This window comes from Protopterus annectens, chromosome 8.part0, assembly GCF_019279795.1.
Source record: "Protopterus annectens isolate FY-2018-M chromosome 8.part0, PAN1.0, whole genome shotgun sequence".
NCBI lineage: Eukaryota > Metazoa > Chordata > Ceratodontiformes > Protopteridae > Protopterus > Protopterus annectens.
The window spans coordinates 1,287,483,069-1,287,495,788 of record NC_056741.1 but is presented as its reverse complement, the minus strand read 5'-3'; the positions used below and the strand labels follow the sequence as shown (position 1 = coordinate 1,287,495,788).

The window sequence follows — 12,720 nt, the reverse complement described above, 5'->3', positions numbered from 1 at the left end:
GAACAACAATTGATATTTTGCTTCCTTAAGGGGTGCTTCTCTGCCCCATACCCATATCAAAGTGTTATCCCTTTATTCTTCTTATCTCTGTATGTCAGCCAACACTGAACATAGTGCTAACAAGAGGCCTTACCAATGATTTGTGTAACAGGAGGAAGACCTCTTGAGTTTAGCCCGTGTCCTTTGCACCCAAAAATACTATTTGTCGTTGTTTCTGGCATTTCAGATTGTGTGACATGATTCAGCATAAGTTGCTTATGAACTCCAAGTCCGTTGCTGCATTTGTCATCTGTGGCTTGACCTGTCCAGGTATGGATTATTTCCATGGATTATCCTCAACAAAGTGCATACCTTTGTTTTCTCTTTTTCTTTCTCTCCTTTCCTTTAAGCATTAAATCTTGGTTACCACCTAGTCATCCACCCTGCAAACTGAAACCAGTCTTTTTACTCTGTTTTCCACGAGTATTCAAATGCTAGGTTCCAGTCACAACCAGTGTACCAGACTTAATGCTGACAATGAAAACATTTTTCTTGTTCTTTATCTACTTTTTGATACCAGACATAAAGATGTTTGCCAGAACTATTTCTAAAGCCCAAGCTTATGGAACTAATACCATCTTTTCTCCTGATAACTCTTCCCTAACTACTATTTTCTGAGTCCTGTCAGTCAGCCAGTTTCCCATCTAGCTCAGTATTATGGGTCCCATGTCCACCAATATTCTCAAAGATATGGTATCGAAAACTTTGATTAATTCTAGAGACAGACTGGTTCCCTAGTCTGCTTTAACGCTGAACTAGTCATAGAACTTGATCAAGACTGAATGGCAAGAAAGCAACTACCTAAAGCCACACCCCTGCCAATCCGAAAGAAAACTAGCTTCCAGAAGTTTACAGATTTGATCTATGAAATCTTTTCCGTGGCATTCTCTGGGATGGAAATGACGCTAAGACTTGGTAGGTAAATGAAAGGCTCCTTTTTGAAACAGCTTTGTGCAAAAATAAAATAAAAAATAGTTATCATCTGCCTCTTGCCCAATCCTGTGGCACCACTCTGATTTCTAAGGAGGGACATAATATTTAGCATCATTCTTCTGCCTCAATCCTGTAGCATCATTATGATTTCTAAGAAGGGGCTTAATAGCTGTGCTAATGGCTTGCCAAGTACCACCATTAATTCCTTTAGCATTTCAGGGCAGACAATATCTTTCTAAAGTCATTTCCAAAGTAGGCACCCTGCCTCTGTCTTCTTCTGTAAATACCAAGGTGAAACATTTTATTTGCTATTTCTGCCTGATCTCTGGCATTTTCAGCTCCCCCTCCCTTCCACTAATCCACTGTTTTGGTAGGTCCTACTTTGATCCCATGGTGTGCATGAAGAACTTATTTTGACTCTGCTCAGCCATCGGACCATTTCCTTCTTAAGAGATGCCTTGGCGTGTTCAATTCCTTTTTCTGCTTTAATGCAGAGCTTCTTTTTTCTTACCCCATTCCCATCTTCTAACATGATTTCTTCAGTATATTTATTATTCCACTACACTTCCAGTTTTAATCATACCAACTGATTTTCTTCAAAGTTATGTTTATGATAAGGACTCCATTCCTTTGTTCATAATTATAAGTAAAATATCTCACAGCTCTTCTGCTCTTCCTAACGTTTGTCACCTTTACATTTTACTTCTCAGTGTATTTCCTGACACGCTGACATTTACACTTTTGTCCTCCAAGGCATCTGTTCTCAAATTTCTAAGCAGTTTTTCTGGGATCACAGAGCACATGCTGATTTGATTGCTGTTGCTTATCTCACTTCTGTTACCGTCATCTCATCTGCACTGGCATGAGCTATGACATACATGAATCCTTTCTTCATTGGGATTCTCACCTTCCGCTCAAGTCTACATTCCACTCGAGTATTTATAAATCCTCTCTCTCATTTCTCTGAACATGGGAATCCCCCAGGTTACTGCTAGACAATTACATTATCCTATGACAGTATTTCTTCTTTAATAATCTCATTAATGAACATGTCATCATCCTTTCTTATTTTCTTTCATCCGGTGGACTATATCTTGTAGACTTCCACGAGAGATCCCGTTTCTCCTTCCAGTCTTAAGATCAGTCTGATACTCCCTTTCTCCTTTACATTTTTCTTTTCCACAGTATATTTTGTCCCATCTCCAAAACATGTCATCTCCAAGTACTTTGTACTGAATTTTCCTTCTTTGGCATATGCATCCCTGATCATTGCCTGGGACACATTTCTGTTACCTTTTACAAATTTGTTCTGTCTTTTACAACTACAAAAAGCAACTACCTCATATTCTTGCTGCCAGGCATGTCAGATTTGAATGCATTACTCTCTCTCTCTCATTACTGTCTCCTTATTCATGTTTTTTTGCATTATTTTATCTCTTGTGCTTCCTTTGCATCCTTAGTAGTGATGTATCGCACTCATATGCACGCAAAGACCCACCCATACATACCCCTTCATTTTAAAAATGCTTTAGTTTTAAGTATATTCATTCTGTCTTGCTTTCAGCATCTCCTTCACATTGAAGCTTAATGCAGATGGTCTCCAAACTACAACCTCTGACAGTACTAATTTCCTTGCCACTTGCTAACCATAACCTAGTCACTATGCCAAATATTCTCACATTGAACTTCCCAAGTCATGTGTTTCTTTCCACATGTTGCTTATACAGGAACATCTAGGCACATCTGTGAGAATGCTTTAGATTTTCTGACTTTTTGCAATGTTCTCCAAACACCATTGTTCTATGCTTCACTTTTTAATTAGCCTATCAATGTTCTCTTTTGTGTCGACATGAATAATCAGTCGATCTGCACGTTTGTTTCAGAATGCTGATAACGGACCTTAATCTGCTCAATCAGTTGTCAAATATTAAAGAAATTCAATGCAAAATAAACTGTTGCTCTTCACTTCCATCCCTACTTAACACTGCATGTAATATAATTTCCCTTTCTTAATATATAAGCTAATCCATAAAATCCTTGTCCTCCTCCTTTTCCCTTATATTTGCTCTCCCTTCAATGACCTAGTCATGAAAGGAGATACTACCAGCCAGGCTATCTGGAATTTTGTAAATAATTATATGTAATTTATGAATATCAACATGATTCATATAAGATATTTGTGTTACACTTGTATTAGAACTGTATATCAAGTATATATCAAACTGTTAGTACAGAAGTGTGTGTTGAAAAGATTTTTGCAAAGTGCTTAAAATGTAACCACAGCATGCCCTACTGGAATAGAACAGAAATTTACCTGCACTATTGTAACTGTTTAAATGTGTATATTTTAACAGTGGCAACTGAGACACAGGAGGTTAACTTCAGACAAAATAGCAGAAATTAAATTACTTTATGGCCACACAATAAAAATATGTTATCTTTCAGTTTCAGTGCAGCAGAAGACATAATGTCTGTACTACAGACGTGTTCTGTATTGTCTTGGCATTTTTTTATCATTTTTATAATTTCCAGGATCTGCATAGATCTGAGGAAAAGCCCTTGCATATGTATTTTCACAAGTAAATAATACTGCTAGCATTCAGCAGTGGGGGGTTTTACCTGGGATAGAGTCAGATGGCAAGAAATTATGCCATTCTCCAAGCTATCCCAGCAGTCATATTTGAGGTATTAAATTAAGAACTCTCTGAGAGAGACAGCATTCTATATTCTGTCTTTGACCTGACAACATCAGCTAGAGGATTTTTTCACCACATCTGCCTTGCTGCTCTAATTGAGTAAGTCTAGGGAGCATTACAGTATAATACTTTTAGCTATAGTCAGGAATATAGCAAAGCTTACTTTAGATGTTTTTCTTTACTTAATTGAGACTGTCCTGCAATGTTGTTTTAAATATTTCCTGTGATTTTGAACCCTGATGTTACTGTAAATATATTTAGAATTGTTTTGTTATTTTATTATTTATTATTAAATATATTTAAACCTTTCATTGTGGCTGGTCTGTTTAGACATATTTAAGCTCTGAGAGTACTTGCATATTTATTTGGTAACACTGTGTAGGCCATTTCTTATAGCCTTGCTCTTGGTCAAACTACCATTGGTATTGATAGTAACATTACCAAGTTAGATTGGACACCCTTTGTTAAGGGTCTTAAAGTAGCTGATAAGGAGCTGTCTGGTCACAGTGATAACTACCTTATAGTCTGGGCAAAGGAAGGCATAGCTAGTAAACTTGTGGCAGCCTTTCCCAGGGTGTGTGTGTGTGTGTGTGTGTGTGTGTGTGTGTGTGTGTGTGTGTGTGTGTGTGTGTGTGTGTGTGTGTGTGTGTGTGTGTGTGTGTGCAAATCAAAAATCAAAGTGTGTGTGTCTCAGCTACTTGGGCAGGGACACAAAGCACTGGTCAGACAGAGAGGGTGCTGGAGGTCTTTGCTTGGCCACTCAGCTGAGATCTCAGCTCTATAGCTGTGCCAGTGGTGAGTCTTATTGGAGATCTGGAGAAAGAGGGAGAAACCAGCCCTGGACTGTGGTCTCTGTGTGTTGTTAAGAGAAATTGCACTTAATGCATAGAGCTTCATATGGAAATACTGTGTGTGTACCTGTCATCCTCACAATGTACATCCACCACTGGTGCTAGTGGTGATGATTGAGGCTCCTTGACTACTGGTCCAGTGGTGGAGCATCACAGACCACTTTGGTGTTATTTCTTGATTTCTCCCTTAAGAGCCTATGATGGCTAATCTTATCCATTTGAGCCTCTGTGAGTTCTGCCCTATTCATTTTAATGCCCTCCTTATCAGTAGGCCCCTTCTCAGCATGCTGATTCATTCGCTGATGCTTCTTCACCATATTTACAGTTACCTCATCTTCTCTGTTGTATTATGATGCTCTTTCCTCTTGTGTGTCATTCTAGTAACCATACTCAACTCCAGTAACCTCATCTTATGCATACATCTATCTTGTCTTATTCACTGTTCTCCCCATGAGCACTTTCTCTCATACCCTGTCCTCTCCTGCTTTTCTGTGTTTTCTTATCAGTGTTCTGCATTTTGGCTGGGAGATACACCTTCTCTGTACCAAATTCTTATGTCCAGCATTTTCCACAGCCACTTGATTTCTTCAACAAATAAGCTTAGCCATTTAAAAATCCATTGTCTACTCCTGACTAAAATGTCTTGAATCTTATTCAGCTCCACAGTCTCCATATATTACTCACTTTCCCTTTTCCATATGCTATACCTTCTCCATCCCATTTTGGTCTCCAGTTTCTGTAAGCCTGTATATACTGTGCTACTCCAGTCTTCCCTCTAATAAGATAATTCTAAGCTCCAGACAACTCCTCTTATTGATTCTTCCCTTCAGTTTATTGCTGCTTTCTTCACCTAAGTGTTGTACCAAGGTATGCTGTTGTGCTTTTAACAGCCTCTGTAAAGTACAGGATCACAAAACTGAAAAGTGTCTGCTATAAACATATAATCCAGAATAACTGTTATCCACCCATCATTTGAGTACTTTGATTATAGTCTGTTCCTCTTAATAAAATACACTGATCCTTCCCAGTGAGTTTGGTTTGCCCTTCACCTTTACAGTCTCATCAATACCAGGAATTTAGAAAGCTGTCAGACCAGAGGGAATACAGCAAGTAGAAAAACCCTATCATTTTTGTCAGGTCATAGACTGGTGGCTGTTTAGCTGGGATTCAGATTTCCAGTTTAAAGACTATCCTGGATGCTTAATTTACCAACCCAAAGAACTCAACAGTTTAGTAACTAGATTAAGAAGCAATTTATGAAGACTTTGCTTCAGTTACAGCTAAGCACCTAGATTAGTTAAACTTGTGCCAGTGTTATTTCATCAAAACTTTCTGGGGTTCATTAATCACATACTAACTTTATATTCTTCTTGTTTTTCTTCTGATAGATTAATATTGCTTTTTTGTTTGAGTTTTAGAATTCTGGATTGAAGAATAAGGCAAATATTGTGTTCCTTTTCATAAGGTCTTCAGTAGTAAATTGCTTGTGAAATGTAGGAGAAGGAAACTGTTTTCATTTTTAAAGTTACTAGGAACATCAAATTAAAAATGTCTTCACAAATCTGACAGAACTGACTGCCCCGAGAGTAAATCTGATTTTCTTCACCTCCCCCATACTACTCCTGTTGCATTCTTTAGCTTAATAGTTATTAATTTATCTGCTCCTTTATGTTAATTTCAAAAACTTGCCCACTCACTTTCAGTAACTCCTAGTTCACTTGATTCACTACTAGTTATCAGTGCATCATATTCTACCCCTTAATCTGATTAAATTGCCTCCCCATTCATATCTTCAAACCAATTAGTCAAATATTAAAATAAAATGAAATAAAACTGAAAAATGGAGCCAAAAGACTATAAACTTCACAACTTTATTTACCACATCCACAGTAAGTACTTTCATCCACTAGGGACTTCTTCAGACTGCATAATGTGTAAGAAACAATACAATCACATTAAATACTTTAAAATCACAATTAAGACATCACATGACACAATTTATTCCTTTTTAAAACGGCAGTAAATTATTTTCTATCTTTCAACCCAGGTGGATGGCAGGCATTCAGCCTAACCTGCTATTCATACTCCCTCCAACTTAATTCATCTTCTGCATCAAATATTTGGTCAACATTTGTTATTTCATCTAAAACACAAAACTTAAAATCTACATTACATGCTTTTTCTATATAATGCCTACTAAGAGCATTTTTCTCATCTTTCACACCAACTGCATATTTGTTGTTCATCCAACATAAAAAGCTTTGCAAGACATACATATATTCAGATAAACCACATACCTAGACTTACATGTATATCTGCCCTTAATATGCACAATCATATAGAAATGCTAGACATTATTCTCAATTATAATTTTTTTGAGTTTAATGGAAAGCTATTCAGGCAAGTAAACGGTGTAGCGATGGGTGCTGCTAAAGCACCCAGCTATGCTAACATTTTCATGCACGGATGGGAAAAATATCATATTTTCAACAGTAGTTTTATGAAAAATATTGTATTTTACAAGCGCTTCATTGATGATGCCTTTTTAATTTGGAGAGGGGATGCAAAATTATTAGAAGATTTTTTAGTGTACTTAAATAATGTATGTACATTTCTTAAGTTTACTTAAGTTTACTTTTGCATTTGAAGCTGATACTATTAATTATTTAGACTTAAAGATCACCAAGAAAAATGGGGGATTAGTTAATACTATATATAAGAAGGAAATACAAAATAATTCTTATTTACATTATGACAGTATGCATCCAAAAAAAAAACAAAAAACAATATTGTAAAAGGGCAATTAATGAGAGTTCGCCAGTTAACAGATGATGATGATAATTTTGAAACAGAATGTAACAATTTATGTGACAAATTTAGAAACAGAGGTTATCCAGTAGATGAAATAAATTGTTGCTTCAAAGAAATGGTGGAAAAAAGAAAGAATGGCAATATGGTAGTGAGTAACAAGGATGCAAAAGATTTTAAAACTTCCATGCAAGTTACAAATAGTGTGGATTCATATACTATCAAAAGCATTGTCAGAGAAAACTGGAAATTTCTCAAATGTAGTTCAGAAATTAATTCAAAGATAGGAGACTTTCCAGTTTTTGTGCAGAAAAGAGGCAAGAGTCTCAAGAATTTATTTCAAAATAAGTTAGATAATAAAATATGTGCATGCACAAATCCTGGAATGTATAAATGTTGCAAATGCAACCTGTGTGATTTATTGTTGACATATGTGAAGGATGTAACGTTGGGAGATATGATTGTGCATATTAAGGGCAGATAATACATGTAAGTCTAGGTATGTGGTTTACCTGATCATATGTATGTCCTGCAAAGCTTTTTATGTCAGAGAAACAACAAGGGAACTCTACAAAAGAATGTATGAGCATAAATATGCAGTTGGTGTGAAAGATGAGAAAAATGTTCTTTGTAGGCATTACATAGAAAAGCATGTAATGTAGAACAACTTATAAACAAAGGTATGACATCTAAGTCCAAGAAGTCATTGTTCCACTTTATTCAGCATCCATCAGACCTATCATTGAGTACAATGCCCCCTTTGGTATGTACCTAACCAGGCATATCCAACAATTGGAACATCCACAGAGGTTCCTCACTAATATAATACAGAGCATAAGTAAAATGTCCTAATCAGACCACCTCAAGGCCCTAGCCCTGTAGTCTGTCTCCTACAGGCTTTTGAGGGGAAATCTATAGCTGGCATACAGGGCATTGTCAGATCCCACTCTGATGGACCTTCTGCATATCCACAAAACAAACAACACCATAATTACCTGTTCTAAAGACTTAAACCTTGCCTGTGATATAAATAGGACCTGCTAGAGAGACGAGTATGTATCCCAGAGATTACCCCATCTATGGAACAAGCTCCCCATCCATGTGAAGCAGAGTCCCTCCCTAACACAATACAAGTGCAACTGGGACAATTGGATGGGAAATCGTACATTCATCCCTGTTTTGGCACATATGTCTCTAATGGACACAGGTAACCTGTAAATGGTTAATCTCCCAGGCCCATGCTTACACTTATCAAGGGTATCAGAACTTTTCAAAGATTTGGAATGTGTGGCTAGGCTTAAAAAGGCCTTTATGGTCATTAGCCTAGTAAACACCTATGAACTGAAACCAGATTTATTGAGTTTTACTTCTTTGCATTGTTGTAGATGAGGCAGAACAGGTGGTGGGATCTCTCCTTGTATAAAACTGTTTAAAAGCAAAAGTCAGAAATGGAGAGAGGTCACTATACAAACATGTGAATGGCTGCATAGAGACTGACATACCTACCAGAAATAAACCCAAAACAAACACTAAAAACAAACCTCACTGGTGAAATCCTCACCCAAACAGGGAGTATCATAAAATAAAAAAAAAAATTTGGCGAAAATCAGGAAAAGCAACTCCCTTAAAGACAAGTGCTCTCTTATACAATTAAACAAGAAGCTAAGATGTCTAATTAAGTCCACGGCCAACTATGAGGTCTGAATAGTGTTGCAGGCTAAGGACAATCAGAAAGGCTTCTTCAGCTATGTGTGGAACCCTAGCGGTAACACAAAACAGTGTGCTGAACTGGTGGTGAACGGTATCATCTACATTGATCAAGGTGATGTAGAAAATCTACTGGCTGATAAATTCATCTCAGATTTCACCCCCTACTCCTGCCCAGCTCCACCCGATGAAATCCCCTCCAACATACTTGCCCTGCTGTCAACAGGGATCAGATGTTTGCAACACTCACTAAAGTCAAGAAAACCACATCCATGGGTCCCAACAACATTCCAGTGGCCTCCTGAGCAGTCTAAGCCTTATCAGGACCACTTGAAGCACTCTTTAACTACAGCCTCAAAACAGGCTAGGTTCCAGGTGAATGTAGGACTTCAACAATCATTCCCCTGTACAAGGTGGACTATCAACTGACCCAAGGAACTACAGCATCATCAGTCTAACAACCTTATTATGCATAGCCATGAAACAAATTACCATTGAAATGATAGAAAATGACTTTGGCAACCTACAGACACTGGACTGGACCCATTCCAATTTGGCTTTGTTAAGGTCATGTCTACTTAACCTTGTAGACTTCTTTGAAAGGGTCATCAAGGCAATAGATGAATGTAAAACAAAGCACACTGCATATCTTGATCTGGATAAGGCATTTTATACAATATCCCACTTAAGCATCATTAACAAGGTCTCTGAGCTAGGTATAAACCCTTACATAACTCACTGGATTGCTAGCTGGCTCACAGACAGGACCTAAGAAGTTAGGATTGGTGAAACCACCTCCACCAAGAGACCAGTCACCAGTGGAGTAACCTAGCGCTGCATGCTGGGTACAGTCCCTGTTTGGCATCTACATCTTGGAAGTCAAGGCTAATGTTAAAGGCCTCTAGCTCAACAAGTTTGCAGATGACTGTAAATTAGGAACTATTATAGATTCCACCCATGTCACAAACATCTTACAAGTGAATTTAACACAGACAAATGACTGGTGCCAAAGGTATGGCCTAAGGGTTAATGCTAAAAAATGCATTATAATCCCCTTGGGAAACTATCAATGCAAATTAATTACTCCATCCATAAAATGCCCCTAAGAGTCGACTCCATAGTAAGGGGTCTGGAAACATACATAGACAGCAATCTGGCCTTTGACCAATATGTAGCTAAGATAATAAGAAAATCATCCCATGTCACCCAACTTATAGGTAAGGGTATGGCATCCAGGTCCAAGGAACTTATGGTAATACTCTACTTGGCCCTTATCAGAACTATCATTGAATACAATGCCCCCTTTGGCATGTATCTAATCAGACATTTGCAACAGTTGGAATGCCCACAAAGGTTTCTCACCAGGAGAATTCAAGGCATGAATACCCTGTCCAACACTGATTGCCTAAAGGCTCTGTCTCTGTATTCAGTCTCCTACACACTGCTGAAAGGGGATCTTTCACTAGCTTTCTCAGACCCAGCACTGATGGAGCTTTTGCACATGCATAAAACAAACAGCACCAGGAACACTAGATCCATGAATCTGAACTTCTCTTGTGACATAAAGAGAATGTGCCATACAGAAAGATATGTATCCCAAAGGATCCCCACATTATAGAATAGCCTCTCTATCCATGTAAAACAGAGTTCAACCCTAACCTTATTTAAAAAAAAGCCTTGACAATTATATGGGAGATCATAAATTTATCCCCTGTGCGGGCCCCATGTCCCTTATGGACTGAGACCTTCAGTAAGAAAGGCATTATCCTAACTAACACCCACCCCAACAAATCCTTAGCTACATGCCTACTAACATGCCCCCCCCCCCCGTATGATATTTGGGATCCAAATATCCAAATGGTTTGGGTATGCAGCTAGGCTTGTAAGGGCCGTAGTGGTCTTTTGCCTAGTAACAACCTATGAACCTATTTAAAAATGTAACATTTTAAGTAATAATATTAAGTTGTGCAAGCAGTATATTGCTGTAAAACTTGTTATGAACATTTTGCCACTTACAAGTAAGAAAGAAATATTGGACATAATGTTTCCAATGTTTGTAGCTATAGTGATGTGTATTTTATTGCATTACTGAACAATACTGAATTTATCATGGCTCTAAGCAGTTATTTTTCTGGCTGTTAATATGTATATGAAACAATAATGTGGCTCATTTTAAAGAAATAGTTAAGCTAGTTAATCAGGAGACAGAAAGAAAGAGCAACAGAAGACAGCACTAGAGACAATGTATTCATTATACAAGTACATGTAAGCTCTTCAGGAGTGTCTTTGCCACATTTTCTTTTCTGCTGCTTCTAAAGTACAATTCATTTTATGTACAGAATCTTCCCTCTAGTGGAAGACTGCAGAACAGCAAGTATAGCACATCTTGGTTATTCACCTTTATTTAATTAATATTGCTTTTTCTATCTCTGGGACTCTGTCCTGTATTTGACTCATAAAAAGAAAAGGAAGAACATATGGTATTTAAAAAAATGTAATGTACCTTATTTTCTATCTCATATTTTCTTATTCATCCTTTCAGGGCACTATATGTGACGACTGGTTAATGATATACTGTTGTGGGTACTGCGCCCTCTGTCAGATGGCACGGGAGATGGACATGCGAAAGTGAAGAAATAGCTGTAATGCACCCTTACCATCATTTCACAAGTACAATAACTGAAAAGGCAGTTATTTACCAATAGTATCACCGTGTGCACAGAAATATATGTTATATATTGGCATACAGATGCATATGTATTTTTTAGCCAAAACATTAATATTTTAAAATGTACTTTGTGATAGAAACTGTTAGAATTTTCTTGCTGAGCATAATCTTTATGAGATGTGATTTTGTTATCTGCAGTATAAAGGCACAGAGACACACACACACACACACACACACACACACACACACACACACACACGCAATAAGTGTACAATAGTACTTGTTTAATAAATCTAGCAATAATGGTCACTTGTGAAATTAAAAAAAAAGTGAGAAGATGTAGCTACGAGCAAATCCTGTTTAGCATCAGTGGAAATCAATAACTGTTGTCATGTTTGTGGATTGCAAGATGATGACTCTCTTCAGAGGAATCTGGAAGCCATACCATTGATAAAGCACCCAATACGAGTTCCACACATCTTTTTCAGTCACAAATCTTTATCAAGCTCCACAATGAAAATCATGTCACCGTGTGGTCCTTTCCATTTTATACATCAACTACGTCAAACAACTTTTTTCTCCAATTTTCCAGAACTGCCCGGGTTTAATTAGAACTATATATACCATTGTATGGTGAATGGGATCTATATGGCAGTATCGAATGGACTAAATAGCGAATGCTATTTAGTCGATCCGATACAGTTGAAATGGCAATATAGTGAAGTCACGGAACATCAATTTTTTTTCCAGGGAAAAAATTTGGTGGGCCGTCTTCAGGACTTTGCCATTTTCTCTACTACGGTGTGATCTCGGAGTTGGTATATTTAAGTAGGGGGGATATGGGGGGCACAGCCCCCACATGGAAACTATCTTGGGCAAGTCCCCACTTAAATTTGTGTTCAAGTTTTTTTTTTTTTTTTTTTTTTTTACGGAGCAGCAAATTTTTTCTCTGGGAAAAAATTTGCTGTTCCGTTTGTTCGAAATTTTATTTCGATATTATCAGTACAATGAAATAGCG

The 12,720-nt window shown here is 37.5% G+C and overlaps 1 protein-coding gene across 1 annotated transcript in view; it reads left to right on the top strand.

Annotated features, from left to right (window-relative positions):
- Positions 1-12,501, top strand: part of LOC122808462 (cornifelin homolog A-like) — a 187,348-nt gene extending 174,847 nt beyond the window's left edge. Inside the window, exon 3 of the mRNA XM_044079422.1 lies at positions 11,577-12,501. Within this exon, the coding sequence (XP_043935357.1) occupies positions 11,577-11,666 (90 nt within the window). The 3' untranslated portion in view covers positions 11,667-12,501. The remainder of the gene's footprint in view (positions 1-11,576) is intronic.
- Positions 12,502-12,720: the final 219 nt, after the last annotated feature.